The sequence below is a fragment of the Daucus carota genome, chromosome 3 (genome assembly GCF_001625215.2).
Source record: "Daucus carota subsp. sativus chromosome 3, DH1 v3.0, whole genome shotgun sequence".
Taxonomy (NCBI): domain Eukaryota; kingdom Viridiplantae; phylum Streptophyta; class Magnoliopsida; order Apiales; family Apiaceae; genus Daucus; species Daucus carota.
In genome coordinates, this window is record NC_030383.2 from 46629763 (window position 1) to 46648235 (window position 18473).

At 35.0% G+C, this 18473-nt stretch overlaps 2 protein-coding genes, 1 long non-coding RNA gene and 1 pseudogene across 5 annotated transcripts; 1 reads left to right on the forward strand and 3 right to left on the reverse strand.

Annotated features, from left to right (window-relative positions):
- Positions 1–908: 908 nt before the first annotated feature.
- On the reverse strand, positions 909–2569 carry LOC108212559 (UDP-glycosyltransferase 83A1-like). The gene is made up of 2 exons (XM_017384285.2): positions 2007–2569; positions 909–1890 (listed from the first exon to the last, which is right to left on the reverse strand). Exons 1-2 carry the CDS (start codon positions 2491–2493, stop codon positions 1010–1012), a joined length of 1368 nt encoding a protein of 455 aa, XP_017239774.1. The 5' UTR covers positions 2494–2569; the 3' UTR covers positions 909–1009.
- A 1795-nt stretch (positions 2570–4364) lies between these two features.
- Positions 4365–6016, reverse strand: LOC108213896 (UDP-glycosyltransferase 83A1-like). Its single transcript, XM_017385681.2, has 2 exons — positions 5451–6016; positions 4365–5368 (listed from the first exon to the last, which is right to left on the reverse strand). The coding sequence occupies exons 1-2, from the start codon at positions 5932–5934 to the stop codon at positions 4488–4490; spliced, it is 1365 nt and encodes a 454-aa protein (XP_017241170.2). The 5' UTR covers positions 5935–6016; the 3' UTR covers positions 4365–4487.
- Positions 6017–6967: 951 nt separating this feature from the next.
- LOC108215018 (UDP-glycosyltransferase 83A1-like) lies at positions 6968–17911 on the reverse strand (annotated as a pseudogene).
- LOC135151264 (uncharacterized) lies at positions 8073–17070 on the forward strand. 3 transcript variants are annotated; one of them, XR_010289878.1, is made up of 5 exons: positions 8073–8982; positions 10593–10771; positions 11420–14329; positions 15945–16118; positions 16767–17070. It is a non-coding gene; the product is annotated as an uncharacterized LOC135151264 (long non-coding RNA). The 3 variants fall into 3 exon arrangements; XR_010289879.1 differs by having other exon boundaries at positions 10598–10771; positions 15940–16118; XR_010289877.1 differs by having other exon boundaries at positions 8074–8982; positions 15940–16118.
- Positions 17912–18473: the final 562 nt, after the last annotated feature.

The window sequence follows — 18473 nt, forward strand, 5'->3', positions numbered from 1 at the left end:
GCTCAAGCTAGAAGTTAAATTTGTTTTGAAACCACATATATCAAATGCACTCTAATCAGAATGGATGCTGCCACTGAAAATATGCATGAAAATCTACGTATGTAATAATTTATTGCAAGTTAATAAACTAATGAAGTTCCTGAACGGCTAAACTACCAAAACAGGCCGGCTGGCGACGAGGCGACAAGAGGTATGTTGCAATATGTACAGGGACATGACATATGGGGAGTTCATCAATGAATTAGTATATGTTCGTCGTTTTTTGCTCTAGATCATACACTTACACATAGTGATTGCATATGTGTTGTTTCAGATTTTAGACTTACTGATCATCACTATCTTTCTATATCTTGAAAATTCTGTCTTGCATAGCCAACTTACAATACTGCTAGAATAGATGAATATTGTTCCAGTATTCCCACATTTTATTTGCACCAGTGTTGTACATGGCAATATATGATACTAATATGTACTATTAATTGATATGGTAGTATGTGAATTATAATTGACCATTCCCACATTAATTTGCATCTGCATTGTGCACATTGACAGTATCATGCAGTCTTACCTCATACATTGTGATTAGAATTACATTTCTAATAATAGCAAAAAAGAAAGAATAGGGGAGCAGTATATGTAATTTCCAGACAAATATAAGAAAAATAAAAGTTCTTGCGTAGGTTAGATATAGTTTTGTTATTGACATAAAGGAGCTGAGTGATTAACTTAATACACTTTTAAAATAAAATTTGTTAACAGTAGCCATTTCACACCTATAATAGATCAACATAAAAGAGACCAAAATTTCTATATTAGGATCTGCTGTGTAAAACCTGAAACCTGCAATATGAATACTACTTGATTAAAATGGCATGATCTCATGATCAAACAAGTGGATCCTCAAAAAAGATTGACAATACCCTTTTCTTTGTATGTTTGATATTTTTCAATGCATAACATTTTTAAGTGTACTGGGAGGGGAATGAGTACTCGAATCCTCTGCAATTTTTCATTTCATCGAGTCAATTACACTGCTTAAATTCTTGTTAGAGCAGCCTTGATCATTGACAGTATTCACCACCTTGTCCTTGAGATCCAAAACTCTTGCCTTGAACTGTTTGTCACAAATTAGTTGTTCGACCTTGTCCTTAATCTCACTTTGCCTAATGATTCCACAATCGTCTTTCTCAAATCCCACTCCAACTTTCCAAACATCACAAATGTAGTTCTTGTTAAGGAACTGATCAGCAAAGTAAGGCCAGCAGAGAAAAGGCACCCCATTGCTTACACCTTCAATGGTAGAATTCCAACCACAGTGGCTCAAGAAACAAGCCACAGATGGATGGCGTAAAACCTTTTCTTGGGGAGCCCATCCCACCATTCGCCCTCGACTTCCTATTCTATCAATAAAGCCTTTTGGATAGGCTTCATTCAATTTATCAGTCATATCTGGACGCACAACCCATAGGAATGGCTTATTGGTTTGTTCGAGTCCTAGAGCCAATTCCTGAAACTGTTCAGGATCAAAAACTGTGAAGCTTCCAAATGCAACATATATGACCGAACAAGCTGGCTGTTGATCGAGCCATGACAGGCAAGTTGAATCTTCGGGCCAGAAGTGACCTACTTGCTTCCCAAGTTGATTGCCTGCTATGAGTGGACCAATTGACAAGATATTTGGAAACAAGGTGAATGCTGCTGGCTCAAGCTCATAAGCTGAGTTGCAAACTATAAAGTCTGCTAGTTTCACAAATTCATTTGTTTTAAGTATAACATCAAACACACTTTTCTGAGTTTCCAAGTCAGGGAAACAGACCCATGCCATATTTTCAGTGTTCACTGCAGGCATGTTTGCTGGCAAACTTATCATCTGATGCTTTATGACAGTTCCTGCAATTGCAAATTATGAAGAGGGCTTAGAATTCCAGTTATATTTTACTTATTAATCACAAGCATTATGTATAACCTATAGCATAGTAAATCTGTGAAATGGGATGAAGCCTAACCGTCATTGCTGTTAATAATTCCTTCTTCAATCAGCTTTGGAATGTTGAACATTGAAGCCAAGAGCGCAGCTGATGCAGGCCAAAAAGCCACCTTTCTGATTCCAAGCTTCGCTGCAACTTTAAAGGCCCATCCCATAGTCTCATCAGCAACAAGGCAAGTGATTTTGTTGTCATCGGTTTCATTGATCCTTTCAATGAGCTCCTCTAGTTTCCCTGGCATGACCTGAAATATTCCTTTCAAAAATTTCACAAAATCATTTCTATCCTCGGATGGACCTAATCCATCTGGGATTGAGGTCATATGTATCCCATCCTCTACATGACCATCTGTCCCATTCAGTGCCTTCATCACGCGCTTGTGGTTAAATTCAGTGTTAACGCATGTTACCTTAAACCCCTGCTTTACAAAGCGTTGGAGAAGCTCCATCATTGGAATGACATGGCCTTGTGCTGGATAAGGTACAGCCAGAACATGTGGGATTCCCATATTTTTCAGATCACTACTTAAATTTTTTTCGACTATATTCTAATATGTTCATACCAGTCTAGCTAGATGATTTATAGTATGTTATAGTGACACTATTTAGATTCTGGAGCATATGTTTCATCGTCCATTGGCTTTCATATCATATTCTTCTCAAATTCAGGAGGTACTATTATTCTGGCATTATGTCCTTGTCTAGTAATACATTTTCTCAGATTTTGTCAAAGTTTTGTTGTATTTTCCCCAAGTGATCACCTGTTTCATTCACTTGTGTTGTCTACCTTGTGTAATCAAGGATCAGCTTTGTGTTTAAAACATGTCTTAACTGCCAAATGTAGGTTAATCATAGATGCAGCAACTGTAGTTCCTAAGAGTATCCATGCAAGTGTACATTTGTTATAATTTCATCACATGATAAACTGCAAGTTGGATATGTTATAGACTAAAGTATGCGTTAATGGCCGAACTTTATCTATTTTTTTCATTTTGGTGGCCGTGAATTCAAATTTGCAATACGGTGGCCATATATTGTCTTAATTCATCAAAAAAGTGGCTAAGGGCCACTTTTTTGAGATAGCCACTTTTTTGAGAGAAAAAGATTAATTTGTGGCCCTTAGCCATTTCTTTGAAACATAAAAACAAAGTCTAGCCACCTATTTGTAAATTTGAAATTTCAGCCACTAAAATGCAAAAAGGGACAAAGTTCGGCCACCACTTTGCATTTTACTTATATGAAGCTCGGGTTAAAAATGGGGTGGGGAAAATGGGGAACCCGCCCCAACCCGCCCCGCTAATGTGGGGAATGGGGTAGTGACGGGGAATGATTTTTTGCCCCGCCAATATATGGGGCAATTATGGTATTTGTTGAATCCCCACGGGGATTCCCCGCCCCGCATATATTTAATATAAATAAATAATTATATATAATATAATATATTTATTATATTTTATATAATATATTTATTATATTTTATATAATATATTTATTATATTTTATATAATATATTTATTATATTTAATATAATTATTTTTAATACACAAAACTATAATTTTACAATGTATAACATGTCTTTTTGATTTCTATTATAATTAGTTTTTTGCTTTTAATATACATGTCTCGTATATTTTTATTAAATTCTGAAGAAAAAATCACTTAATTTTAAAATAATTATTTAAAGTGTAATATTATAGAAGCGGGGCGGGGCGGGGCGAAATTATATTAAATCCCCGGTGGGGCGGGGATGGGGATTAAAAATAAATCCCCGCGGGGAATGGGGCGGGGATGGGGCAGGAAAAAATTATGTGGGACGGGGCTGGGAAATGAAGTCCCCGCCCCGAACCCGCCCCATTTTTAACCCTCAAGCTCTGATATATGCATTATGTTTCTAAAATGAGAAGATGATTAAATTATAATGCTCGAATCTTGTGGCAAGCTTTTTATTTTTGGGTAATGACTATCAGCTAACTTCAGTGCTTGTACATTGAGCTATATAAGACAAGGATGGCCGAACCTATGAGTCGATCAGCATCTAGACGATTATATGGAGGAGAATATCACATGTTTAAATTACTGCCTGCATTTAGGATCCTTCTGCTGCTTTTGTTGGTTTTAGGATTTTAATTTGTATAAAATTTGGAAAATATTTTGCCATGACTCGGGTAACTAAGTAACAGCATGACTCTTTTACCCCATGCCTGCGGTTTTTGCAATGACTTGATCTTAGCTGAAGATAACCTGGAGACAGTGAAATAATCTTTAATTGTTGTTATGTCATGATGATGCAAAGTTATTACCGTTGTTTCGTGTGTTGTGGTTATGCCTAAAACAGATAAAGATAAAAGGGACCTAAGTCACTTGATTTTCAACTACTGTGTAAATCTTGCAAACTGCAATATCATTAGAAAGCCATGATCTGATTAACAAGTACATTATTTCTTCTTGCTACTGTATGACTTTGCTTTCGTATACTCAGAGTGTTCGAACCCACTGCACTCTCTTATTTCATCCAATCAATTATTCTGCTTAAATTCTTGTTTGAGCATCCTTGTGTGCTGACACTATTCACCACCTTTTCCTTGAGCTCCAAAACTCTAGCCTTGAACTGATTATCACAAACTAGATGCTCAACCTTGTTTGTAATCTCACTATGACTGATGATTCCACTTTCGTCCTTTTCAAGTCCCAACCCGACTTTCCAAACATCACAAATGTATCTCTCGTTCAGGAACTGATCAGCAAAGTAAGGCCAGCACAGAAAAGGCACTCCGTTGCTTACACCTTCAATGGTGGAATTCCAACCACAATGGCTCAGAAAACAAGCCACAGAAGGATGGCGTAGAACCTTTTCTTGAGGAGCCCAACCTACCATTCTCCCTCGACTTCCTATTCTATCAATAAACCCTTTCGGGTAGGCTTCATTCATTTCATCAGTCATATCTGGACGCACAACCCATAGAAATGGCCTATTGGTTTTTTCAAGTCCTAGAGCCAATTCTTGGAACTGTATTGGATCAAAAAGTGTGAAACTTCCAAATGCAACATAAATGACTGAAGAGACTGGCTGTTCATTGAGCCATGTCAGACAAGCTGAATCTTCGGGCCAGAAGTGGCCTACTTGTTTCCCAAGTTGATTGGTTGCTATAAGTGGACCAATGGGCAAGAGATTTGGACACAAGGTGAAGGCTGCTGGCTCAAGTTCATAAGCCGAATTGCAGATGACAAAGTCTGCAAGTTTCACAAATTCATTACTTTTTTGTATAACACCAAACACAGTTTTTTGTGTCTCCAAGTCAGGAAAGCAAAACCAAACCAAGTTTTCAGTGTTCATTGCAGGCATGTTTTTCGACAAGCTGATAGTCTGATGCTTTCTCACAGTTCCTGCATTTCCAAGTTATAAAGGGTTCAGAATGGCAGTTTTTATGTTTAACTTATAATCCAAAAACTTTATATGGGGCCTTACCGTCGCTGTTTAGAATTTCATCTTGGATCAACTTGGGGACATTGAAACTTGCAGCCAAGAGTGCTGTTGATGCAGGCCAAAAAGCCACCTTCTTTATTCCAAACTTCTCCGCAACTTTAAAGGCCCATCCCATATTCTCATCAGCAACAAGGCACGTGATTTTGTTGTCATCTGTTTCGTTGATCTTTTCAATAAGCTCCTCTAGTTTCCCGGGCATCACCTCAAATATTGCTTTCAATGCTATAACAAAGTCATTTCGATCCTCTGATGGACCTAGTCCATCTGGAATTGAGGTCATCTGTATCGTATCCACCACATTGCTTTCTTTCTCATTCATTGCCTTCATTACACGCTCGTGGATGAATTCAGTGTTGACACATGTTACCTTAAACCCCTGCTTGGTAAAGCTCTGGAGAAGCTCCATCATTGGAATGACATGGCCTTGTGCTGGATAAGGTACAGCCAGAACATGTGGGATGCCCATATTTTTGAATAAGATTATTACAACTTGTAAAAGGTTTCGACTTCAACTTGACAACTCCAAATAAGTCCATATAATTTATAGTGTGCTATGGTAACACTGCTGCAATGCTCTGGAGCTTAGGTTTCATCGTCCATTGGCTTTCAAGATTCGCCTTCACAATTCTCTCGAGTTCAGTTGGTGAAATCTTGGCATTTAGTCCATGTCTAGTAGTACCCTTTCTCTTATTTTATTATAGGTTTAGCGCCTTTGTGTTTGTCCCTAGATGATCACTGGATCACACTGACTGTCATCCAATCTTGTGTCCTGCCTTGTGACTTGAGTTATCAAAAAACATGCTTGGCATATAAAACATGATGTTGTTGTCTGAATATGGGGTGCAGAAATGTAGTTTATTGAGCTTTTGCATATGGATTATACAGTATTTCTGAAGTTTGAAGATGATTGTAATGTGTGAAATGTTTGCTGCATGACAATTGACAAGGAGTCGAGGAATACACGAGTCTACACATGTTCTAAGTACTGCTTTTAGTTTCACTCTTCTCGTTCTTGTTAGCAACTTTGAAAATTTTGATGTTTTATCATATGCGTCTCTGTCTTTAGTTATAGAATATATATATTACAAATTTTGATATTTATCTTATGATTTATTGTTGAAATTATTTTATATAATTTATAATATTTGTTGCTTTATTACAGTTTTTTGGATATTGCTTTAAGAATATGTTTCTGCTAAAATAAAATGCGTCTTTGGTTAAAATAAATAGTTCCTAAGAAGAATATTAATGAGCTTGTTTTTTTGACAAACAAAGTGATTTTATTAACTTGCATCAACCAAAATTATATACCCCTTGTTTGCGGTTGTTGCAATGACTTGATCTTACTGAAGTAACCTGGAGGGATGATTCACAGGGAAGTAATCTTTAATTGTCATTATGTCATGATGATGCAAAGTTATTATACCGTTGTTTCGTGTGTTGTGGTTATGCCTAAAACAGATAAAGATAAAAGGGACCTAAGTCACTTGATTTTCAACTACTGTGTAAATCTTGCAAACTGCAATATCATTAGAAAGCCATGATCTGATTAACAAGTACATTATTTCTTCCTGCTACTGTATTACTTTGCTTTCGTATACTCAGAGTGTTCGAACCTGCACACTCTTATTTCATCCAATCAATTATCCTGCTTAAATTCTTGTTTGAGCATCCTTGTGTGTTGACACTATCCACCACCTTTTCCTTGAGTTCCAAAACTCTGGCCTTGAACTAATTATCACAGACTAGATGCTCAACCTTGTTCGTAATCTCACTATGACTGATGATTCCACTTTCGTCCTTTTCAAGTCCCAACCCGACTTTCCAAACATCACAAATGTACCTCTCGTTCAGGAACTGATCAGCAAAGTAAGGCCAGCACAGAAAAGGCACTCCGTTGCTTACACCTTCAATGGTGGAATTCCAACCACAATGGCTCAGAAAACAAGCCACAGACGGATGGCGTAGAACCTTTTCTTGAGGAGCCCAACCTACCATTCTCCCTCGACTTCCTACTCTATCAATAAATCCTTTTGGGTAGGCTTCATTCATCTCATCAGTCATATCTGGACGCACAACCCATAGAAATGGCCTATTGGTTTGTTCAAGTCCTAAAGCCAATTCTTGGAACTGTATCGGATCAAAAAGTGTGAAACTTCCAAATGCAACATATATGACTGAAGAGACTGGCTGTTCATCAAGCCATGTCAGGCAAGCTGAATCTTCGGGCCAGAAGTGGCCTACTTGTTTCCCAAGCTGATTGGTTGCTATAAGTGGACCAATGGGCAAGAGATTTGGACACAAGGTGAAGGCTGCTGGCTCAAGTTCATAAGCCGAATTGCAGATGACAAAGTCTGCAAGTTTCACAAATTCATTACTTTTTTGTATAACACCAAACACAGTTTTTTGTGTCTCCAAGTCAGGAAAGCAAAACCAAACCAAGTTTTCAGTATTCATTGCAGGCATGTTTTTCGACAAGCAGATAGTCTGATGCTTTCTCACAGTTCCTGCATTTCCAAGTTATGAAGAGGTTCAGAATGGCAGTTTTCATGTTTAACTTAAAATCCAAAAACTTTATATAGTATAGTGAATCTATAAATTATATGAGGCCTTACTGTGACGACCCGAATTTTCACAAATTATTTTATTATTCTTATTCAGGATTATTCGAGGAAAATGAGGAATGAAATTCAATATTTTATTCTAGTTTGATAATTTTCAAAAATATTGTTTAAATTATTTTCCTAGTCATTGGGGTTATGGGAAAAATATCTGCCGATCGTGCAATTATCTGTTACGAGATTTAATTGATTTATTTGTGTACGATTATATTTGTGTGTGCATTTATTTCTGCGTTTGATATTATTATATTAAATTTATTACCCGCCTAAATGAATATTTATATTTGTAAAAATATAAAGATAATTTGATAAATTGTTTTAATTGCTCGATAGTGATCATAAATATTTTTAGGAGTTTTTAAAATATTAAAAAAAATCTTATTTCTACAAGGACATGAATTTTAATTAGTTTCTGGAAGCAGCTAAATTCTAAATTTTGTATAAATTTATAAAATGCTCTATAAGTCCCAAAAATTTTATTTACTGGTTTTCTAATATTCTAGGATTTATAAAAATATTTCGGTAATTTTTGGGAGAAGTTTTACTAATAAGTTATCTCCGTAAATTAGTTAAAAGCGGGTATAGGTTAATTGGTGACTTGGTACATGGCTTCTTTTGGGGTATAACACGTATGTACTCTTTCATTCTCTTAAGCCACGTACACCATTCCTCTGTCTTTCTCTTTTAAAACCCATTATAATCACACCGCCTCTCCCCCCTCGACTTCTCCAGACTCCCGCACCATTCTTCAACCTCCCGCATCACTTCCCTCTTCTGTCCAAATCAGGTGCAGCTCTATCGGATTCCTTTTCTGGCCGATGAGTCCTGACGCCCCAACGCCGCTATGTTTCCGGCAATTAAGGAATGGTCTCCACCTACTTGAATTCAATTTGGTATAAGTTTGTTTATATTCATTAAATCAGTTACGTGGTACATGTATGTGTATATATGCGTGTATTTACATGTCGGATAATCGAAATTATATTCGGGGGAACGGTGTTTATCCGTGTATATGTACTTGATATGTGTGTATAATCTGATTTATGTGGCTTGTGTGTATATGATCAGATTGCTAGTTGGGAGATTTGTTTGATATGAATATTAATTTGATATATAAATGAAGTATAAGAGTTGGTTGCTATGTGTTTTGAGTCTACAAATTGATGGGTGTTGATATTTGATTTGAGGATATGAGTTTTGGGTAATTTGAATTCCAATATTAAAAATTGATAATGCTAAAGCTTGGTTTTATCTAAATTCGGTAAACTAGTGATATTGGTTTATATTGTAAGTGTAAGTTCAGGTCTAGAATAATTGGATTGAGCTAACTTGAGTATTTGAAGTATAACTTGCAAATTATTTAGTCAATTGAATGTTATGCTTCGCAGCAACAGTCCTGTTTTGTAGCTCTGTTCTGGGACTGTTAAATTCGAGTGCTATGCTTAATTTCTTTGTAATTATATGCTACTTAGAGTCTAGTTTATGTGCGCGAAAGAATTGAATCAATTCGATCAACGAGCTGGGAGATATGTGTGTTTTAGTGTGAAGTGCGCAGAAAATTCTGGGCAGGTGTGTCCTGTTCCTAGCCCTGTTTTACTACCTTTGACTTGGTATTTACTTCTGAAATTTTTACTGGAGTTAGATGTTGGTGCCTGGAATGTGTCATTAAAATTTTATACAAACAGACCAATTTTTCTGTTTATTAAAAATCTTAGCGTCGGACTGGTTTTATAAGACAAATTTCTGGTGCTTGATTGGCAGGCCTGTTTTACCGCCTTATACTTGGAGTTTCTTTCTGAAACTTTTACTGTAGGTTGGAATAATGTTAAGGAGTGTCTCATAAAATTTTTGTATTAAAACAATAAATTTTCAATTTATTAAAAATCATAGAGTGAGGGTTGTTTGAACCATTTGTTGTAGTTTTCTTTCTTTGTTAGTGGATAGTATGAGGTTATACTTGCTTAATTGCATATAATTGATTATTAAATTGATTGACTTGGTTAACTTTGTATATCTAATTAAATGTGTTTTGGTATAACAAATTAGCAATCCTGCTAAAAGATTTTTCTTACATGTTTACTGCAAGTCAAGGCGGATTTTCTTATGTGTTTATTGAAAGTCAAGACATCTTTTTATAATAGTAATTCATGTGTCAGCAATAGTATTGGCTGATTGTTGGTATTGCAAACAGGTGGATAGTCCAATAAATAGAGGAGATGCTGTCGAATTTTTGTTAGAAATTAAGGGTGTTTATTTATAATAAATATTTGATATTTGATAGTTAATCGCAATATATTTTATGTGGACTGAAATATGATTGACTACGTTGTTATGTGCCGACTGATCCAATGTGTATGTGTATATATTGTTATGTGGATATTTGTATATATTCATGTTTACTATATATGGATATGCGGAGGGTAGATATTCTCGATTCTTATGATATTTAGAATCAGCTAGTTCTTCTAATCCGATAACTGAGATTTATCCTACTATCGTGTAGAATAGATCAAGACGTGTATATCGAGAATGTTCAAAATTAATCTGATGGTGTTGCAAGTTGATGCAAGAATAATCTGAGAATACAGACGTAGAAAGAGTATTGTCAGAAGCTACTTAGAAAGATATGATTGTGCGGTATAGTGCTATTAGAATCATGGCTAGACATCGGAGTTAAGGCAAGTACTTCTACCTTCTCTCACAATTTAGAAGCAAGTATTTCTACCCTACTCCTCTAGTACCTATAGATACTAAAACCTTCTTTATATCATGATTCAAATTATTTGCAATTACTTTCTTGTGAAGCATATCTAGTACTTTTAAACTTTTTGGTTGAACGGATAACACTTTTGGTATCAACTCTACACTATGATATGCATAAAGAAATTGTTTTAACAAAATGTTATTCTGGCTCTTGAATTACATGATGGAACTGCAGATTGTTTTAAAAATTAAACTATTGGGTTGTTTTTGCGTAAGAGGCTCGGGCACCGGCCCAGCGTGAAAGGTGGCTCCTTAAGCCCGGATTACCGGAATTCGTAATATTTGTCAACCTTGCTGAATAAGCTTGGTTTATGGACTATAGCATGACTGATCATCTGTTATAGCCAGGTGTCCAATTATTTTTAAAGCCCAATAAAATTGTGAATAGTTTAAAAAGAAGTTACCCTGCCTTCAAGAGATATTTGCTTATACATTCATTTCTGCAGTTTTAAATATTTTCACTTCTTTATTATGGCATTGTTGTACAACAAATATCAATTTCATTTTGTTATTCTTGCTGAGCATTATTGCTCATTCTTGCTATTCCTTCTAACCCTTTTCAGCTAGGAATAAAGATGATTCACTTAAGACTAGGCAAGGATTGCAAGTGGTTGAGTTTCAAGCAGATGGACAGGTAGAGTATTTAGGATGATGTCATTAAGACTAGATGCAGTTGGAGTTCTGCAATTCAATTCAGTTGGAAATTAGATTTGTTTATTTGGTTATCAGCTACTCTTCTTATCGAGGTTTAGCTGATAATGTTGTTTAATTTGTAAATAAGATTTTATAGTTTTAGTTTCTGATTTCAATGCTGTAGCCTGTATGCGATCCTGTTTTCAGGGGGTGAAATTGATTTTGAATTAAAGACCTTGTTTTAAAAAAAAATAATATCCAGGTTTAGAAATACTTGTTTTTACTTTCCTCCAAAAATACAGGTTTTAAATTGTTTTTCTTTTAATGACTCAAAACTACAGGTTTTAAATTATTTTTATTTACACGTGGCACCAGATCTAGACCCCCGGATTTGAGGGATGTCACAGTTGGTATCAGAGCTACAGGTTATAAGTTATTGAAATCAGAATGTAGATTGTAATAATAGGTTTGATAAAAAGGATTACGTGGTGTAACCTCACATAGAGGTACCGTAAGACTATTTGGGGATAGTCTTTCTAAGCAGAATAAAATGGAGCTAGATGATTAAGTTTAACTGTTTATAGTTATAGACATCACACTTCCTAATTCTAGTTCTTCCAGTCCCTGGTATATTGACCAATTTAGAGTTAAATCAATCTAAGATGGTCGAAGTAAGACCTATCAGCAGAACCTTCAAGCTAGAACCAGTTGAGGTCGGACCCGTAGAGATTTCCACACAGTCTAATATATCATTTATAGTATATGCCAAGTGTTGAGTATTATTTGGAGAGTCACCTTTTGATTCTTGTCAGAGATATCTAGAATTGGTGAAAGAATATAGGTGTTACCAAGTCTGAGTTTAAAGCTTTGTAAATAGTTAAGTACTGAGAATTAGAGCTACGTAGAATTCGTGTTAGATTCCTCGATCCAGTACTTATAAGCGAGTTAAGACGTCAACGCTATATGGTGATATTATTGCATAAAGTTGGATAAGACTTCTGACCGGCAACGATATCAATGATGGGATCTTCAAAGGCTATTACTAGTCAACGATAATATATGCAAGTGATCACTAGAACGTCAAGAAGAATCACTAGTATCAAAACGAGTCATCAAAGGAATCGATCAAGAAGACATCTGTGAGAATCTTGGCAATACCTTCCTCTTTGTTGATTATATTGATTACCTTCTTCATCAATGAATTGTCTTGACATCTTTTCCTAGAGATGTTTGATAAAGACTATATTTCTATCTCTTGAGTTATAAAATGATACTTGTGTCTATTTTATCATTTCTAACTAATCTTTTCATTGAAACTAGCACCTTTGGAACTTATTCAATTTTTAACTCAAGGTGCGCATCAAAGATTCATTCATCAAAAGTCAATCATTCTTAATTGATTTTGAAAATCTATCATATCATTCTACTCTAACTGAGATGAACAACCCTACCTATAGGGGACACAAGGACTACCAGTCTGTGTGATAGGAGTTGGATGGGACGCCATCACTTGTGTGTGTTGTACATTACAAGAAGGTTAACTACCTTTAGTAGTGTCTTAATCTAGACACGCAACACTGAGTTCATTAGATCATATTGGTCTCTCAGTTATCTCTATTTCAAGTGAGATTTATTTAACACTCTCATAATCATATGACCACAATCACGTGACATTTGCTTCGATATATGAAATTTGGTCATACTTTTAAATCTTCAAGATTCTCGTTATCTCTAATAGTTTGGAGGTATGCCTACCATGTTGCCAATATGAATTGAGACTTTATACCAGGAAGTACCATGGATAAAAGCGGATGACAATGCGGGTATACGACAGCGATTAAGAAAATTGTTATATCAGAAAGGGGTATTACAGATTATAGAGATCGTATGCTCTTGTTTGCTTTTCGCTGATTCCGAGGACGGAATCCTTTTAAGGGGGGTAGATTGTGACGACCCGAATTTTCACAAATTATTTTATTATTCTTATTCAGGATTATTCGAGGAAAATGAGGAATGAAATTCAATATTTTATTCTAGTTTGATAATTTTCAAAAATATTGTTTAAATTATTTTCCTAGTCATTGGGGTTATGGGAAAAATATCTGCCGATCGTGCAATTATCTGTTACGAGATTTAATTGATTTATTTGTGTACGATTATATTTGTGTGTGCATTTATTTCTGCGTTTGATATTATTATATTAAATTTATTACCCGCCTAAATGAATATTTATATTTGTAAAAATATAAAGATAATTTGATAAATTGTTTTAATTGCTCGATAGTGATCATAAATATTTTTAGGAGTTTTTAAAATATTAAAAAAAATCTTATTTCTACAAGGACATGAATTTTAATTAGTTTCTGGAAGCAGCTAAATTCTAAATTTTGTATAAATTTATAAAATGCTCTATAAGTCCCAAAAATTTTATTTACTGGTTTTCTAATATTCTAGGATTTATAAAAATATTTCGGTAATTTTTGGGAGAAGTTTTACTAATAAGTTATCTCCGTAAATTAGTTAAAAGCGGGTATAGGTTAATTGGTGACTTGGTACATGGCTTCTTTTGGGGTATAACACGTATGTACTCTTTCATTCTCTTAAGCCACGTACACCATTCCTCTGTCTTTCTCTTTTAAAACCCATTATAATCACACCGCCTCTCCCCCCTCGACTTCTCCAGACTCCCGCACCATTCTTCAACCTCCCGCATCACTTCCCTCTTCTGTCCAAATCAGGTGCAGCTCTATCGGATTCCTTTTCTGGCCGATGAGTCCTGACGCCCCAACGCCGCTATGTTTCCGGCAATTAAGGAATGGTCTCCACCTACTTGAATTCAATTTGGTATAAGTTTGTTTATATTCATTAAATCAGTTACGTGGTACATGTATGTGTATATATGCGTGTATTTACATGTCGGATAATCGAAATTATATTCGGGGGAACGGTGTTTATCCGTGTATATGTACTTGATATGTGTGTATAATCTGATTTATGTGGCTTGTGTGTATATGATCAGATTGCTAGTTGGGAGATTTGTTTGATATGAATATTAATTTGATATATAAATGAAGTATAAGAGTTGGTTGCTATGTGTTTTGAGTCTACAAATTGATGGGTGTTGATATTTGATTTGAGGATATGAGTTTTGGGTAATTTGAATTCCAATATTAAAAATTGATAATGCTAAAGCTTGGTTTTATCTAAATTCGGTAAACTAGTGATATTGGTTTATATTGTAAGTGTAAGTTCAGGTCTAGAATAATTGGATTGAGCTAACTTGAGTATTTGAAGTATAACTTGCAAATTATTTAGTCAATTGAATGTTATGCTTCGCAGCAACAGTCCTGTTTTGTAGCTCTGTTCTGGGACTGTTAAATTCGAGTGCTATGCTTAATTTCTTTGTAATTATATGCTACTTAGAGTCTAGTTTATGTGCGCGAAAGAATTGAATCAATTCGATCAACGAGCTGGGAGATATGTGTGTTTTAGTGTGAAGTGCGCAGAAAATTCTGGGCAGGTGTGTCCTGTTCCTAGCCCTGTTTTACTACCTTTGACTTGGTATTTACTTCTGAAATTTTTACTGGAGTTAGATGTTGGTGCCTGGAATGTGTCATTAAAATTTTATACAAACAGACCAATTTTTCTGTTTATTAAAAATCTTAGCGTCGGACTGGTTTTATAAGACAAATTTCTGGTGCTTGATTGGCAGGCCTGTTTTACCGCCTTATACTTGGAGTTTCTTTCTGAAACTTTTACTGTAGGTTGGAATAATGTTAAGGAGTGTCTCATAAAATTTTTGTATTAAAACAATAAATTTTCAATTTATTAAAAATCATAGAGTGAGGGTTGTTTGAACCATTTGTTGTAGTTTTCTTTCTTTGTTAGTGGATAGTATGAGGTTATACTTGCTTAATTGCATATAATTGATTATTAAATTGATTGACTTGGTTAACTTTGTATATCTAATTAAATGTGTTTTGGTATAACAAATTAGCAATCCTGCTAAAAGATTTTTCTTACATGTTTACTGCAAGTCAAGGCGGATTTTCTTATGTGTTTATTGAAAGTCAAGACATCTTTTTATAATAGTAATTCATGTGTCAGCAATAGTATTGGCTGATTGTTGGTATTGCAAACAGGTGGATAGTCCAATAAATAGAGGAGATGCTGTCGAATTTTTGTTAGAAATTAAGGGTGTTTATTTATAATAAATATTTGATATTTGATAGTTAATCGCAATATATTTTATGTGGACTGAAATATGATTGACTACGTTGTTATGTGCCGACTGATCCAATGTGTATGTGTATATATTGTTATGTGGATATTTGTATATATTCATGTTTACTATATATGGATATGCGGAGGGTAGATATTCTCGATTCTTATGATATTTAGAATCAGCTAGTTCTTCTAATCCGATAACTGAGATTTATCCTACTATCGTGTAGAATAGATCAAGACGTGTATATCGAGAATGTTCAAAATTAATCTGATGGTGTTGCAAGTTGATGCAAGAATAATCTGAGAATACAGACGTAGAAAGAGTATTGTCAGAAGCTACTTAGAAAGATATGATTGTGCGGTATAGTGCTATTAGAATCATGGCTAGACATCGGAGTTAAGGCAAGTACTTCTACCTTCTCTCACAATTTAGAAGCAAGTATTTCTACCCTACTCCTCTAGTACCTATAGATACTAAAACCTTCTTTATATCATGATTCAAATTATTTGCAATTACTTTCTTGTGAAGCATATCTAGTACTTTTAAACTTTTTGGTTGAACGGATAACACTTTTGGTATCAACTCTACACTATGATATGCATAAAGAAATTGTTTTAACAAAATGTTATTCTGGCTCTTGAATTACATGATGGAACTGCAGATTGTTTTAAAAATTAAACTATTGGGTTGTTTTTGCGTAAGAGGCTCGGGCACCGGCCCAGCGTGAAAGGTGGCTCCTTAAGCCCGGATTACCGGAATTCGTAATATTTGTCAACCTTGCTGAATAAGCTTGGTTTATGGACTATAGCATGACTGATCATCTGTTATAGCCAGGTGTCCAATTATTTTTAAAGCCCAATAAAATTGTGAATAGTTTAAAAAGAAGTTACCCTGCCTTCAAGAGATATTTGCTTATACATTCATTTCTGCAGTTTTAAATATTTTCACTTCTTTATTATGGCATTGTTGTACAACAAATATCAATTTCATTTTGTTATTCTTGCTGAGCATTATTGCTCATTCTTGCTATTCCTTCTAACCCTTTTCAGCTAGGAATAAAGATGATTCACTTAAGACTAGGCAAGGATTGCAAGTGGTTGAGTTTCAAGCAGATGGACAGGTAGAGTATTTAGGATGATGTCATTAAGACTAGATGCAGTTGGAGTTCTGCAATTCAATTCAGTTGGAAATTAGATTTGTTTATTTGGTTATCAGCTACTCTTCTTATCGAGGTTTAGCTGATAATGTTGTTTAATTTGTAAATAAGATTTTATAGTTTTAGTTTCTGATTTCAATGCTGTAGCCTGTATGCGATCCTGTTTTCAGGGGGTGAAATTGATTTTGAATTAAAGACCTTGTTTTAAAAAAAAATAATATCCAGGTTTAGAAATACTTGTTTTTACTTTCCTCCAAAAATACAGGTTTTAAATTGTTTTTCTTTTAATGACTCAAAACTACAGGTTTTAAATTATTTTTATTTACACGTGGCACCAGATCTAGACCCCCGGATTTGAGGGATGTCACACTTACCGTCGCTGTTTAGAATTTCATCTTGGATCAACTTGGGGACATTGAAATTTGCAGCCAAGAGTGCTGTTGATGCAGGCCAAAAACCCACCTTCTTTATTCCAAACTTCTCTGCAACTTTAAAGGCCCATCCCATATTCTCATCAGCAACAAGGCATGTGATTTTGTTGTCATCTGTTTCATTGATCTTTTCAATCAGCTCCTCTAGTTTCCCGGGCATCACCTCAAACATTGCTTTCAATGCTATAACAAAGTCATTTCGATCCTCTGATGGACCTGTCCATCTGGAATTGAGGTCATATGTATCGTATCCCCTACATTGCTCTCTTTCTCATTCATTGCCTTCATCACACGCTCGTGGATGAATTCAGTGTTGACACATGTTACCTTAAACCCCTGTTTGGTAAAGCTCCGGAGAAGCTCCATCATTGGAATGACATGGCCTTGTGCTGGATAAGGTATTGCCAGAACATGTGGAATGCCCATATTTTTCAGTAAGATTATTACAACTTGAAAAGGTTTCGACTTCAACTTGACAACTCTGAATAAGTCCATATAATTTATAGTGAGCTATGGTAACACTGCTGCAATGCTCTTGAGCTTAGGTTTCATCGTCCGTTGGCTTTCAAGATTTGTCGTCACAATTTTCTCGAATTCAGTTGGTGAAATATTGGCATTTAGTCCGTGTCTAGTAGTACCCTTTTCCTTATTCTACCGAAGCTTTAGCGCCTTTTTGTTTGTCCTGCCTTACGAATTGAGTTATCGAAAAACATGCTTGGCATGTAAAACATGATGTTCTTGTCTAAATATTGGATGCAGAAATGTAGTTTATTGAGCTTTTGCATATGGATTATACAGTATTCCTGAAGTTTGAAGATGATTGTAATGTGTGAAATGTTTGCTGCATGACAATTTACAAGAATGTTTCAAGTATTGATGTTTAGTTTCACTCTACTTGTTCTTGTTAGCAACTTTGAAAATTTTGATGTTGTATCACATGCGTCCCGATTAAGTTGTGTGTTTAGCTATAGAATATATATATTACAAATTTTGATATTTATCCTATGAAGTTTTATTGAAATTATTTTGACCTTCACATAATAGTATAAGTTTGTGTTCAATTATAAAATATATTAATGGGACCGTTCTGACAATAAAACCAAGCAAAAAATTATTTAGGCTTTTAGACATTAAGAATCTCGAAATTTTATAATTTTGAATATCATAAATCAC

Excerpts from the sequence above, each read along its gene's own strand:
- LOC108212559 (XM_017384285.2), bottom strand. The coding sequence starts at position 2,493 with ATGGGAATCCCACATGTTCTGGCTGTACCTTATCCAGCACAAGGCCAT. Across the intron at positions 1,891-2,006 it reads AATTATTAACAGCAATGACG|GAACTGTCATAAAGCATCAG; the intron begins GTTAGGCTTCAT and ends TTGCAATTGCAG.
- LOC108213896 (XM_017385681.2), bottom strand. The coding sequence starts at position 5,934 with ATGGGCATCCCACATGTTCTGGCTGTACCTTATCCAGCACAAGGCCAT. Across the intron at positions 5,369-5,450 it reads TGAAATTCTAAACAGCGACG|GAACTGTGAGAAAGCATCAG; the intron begins GTAAGGCCCCAT and ends TTGGAAATGCAG.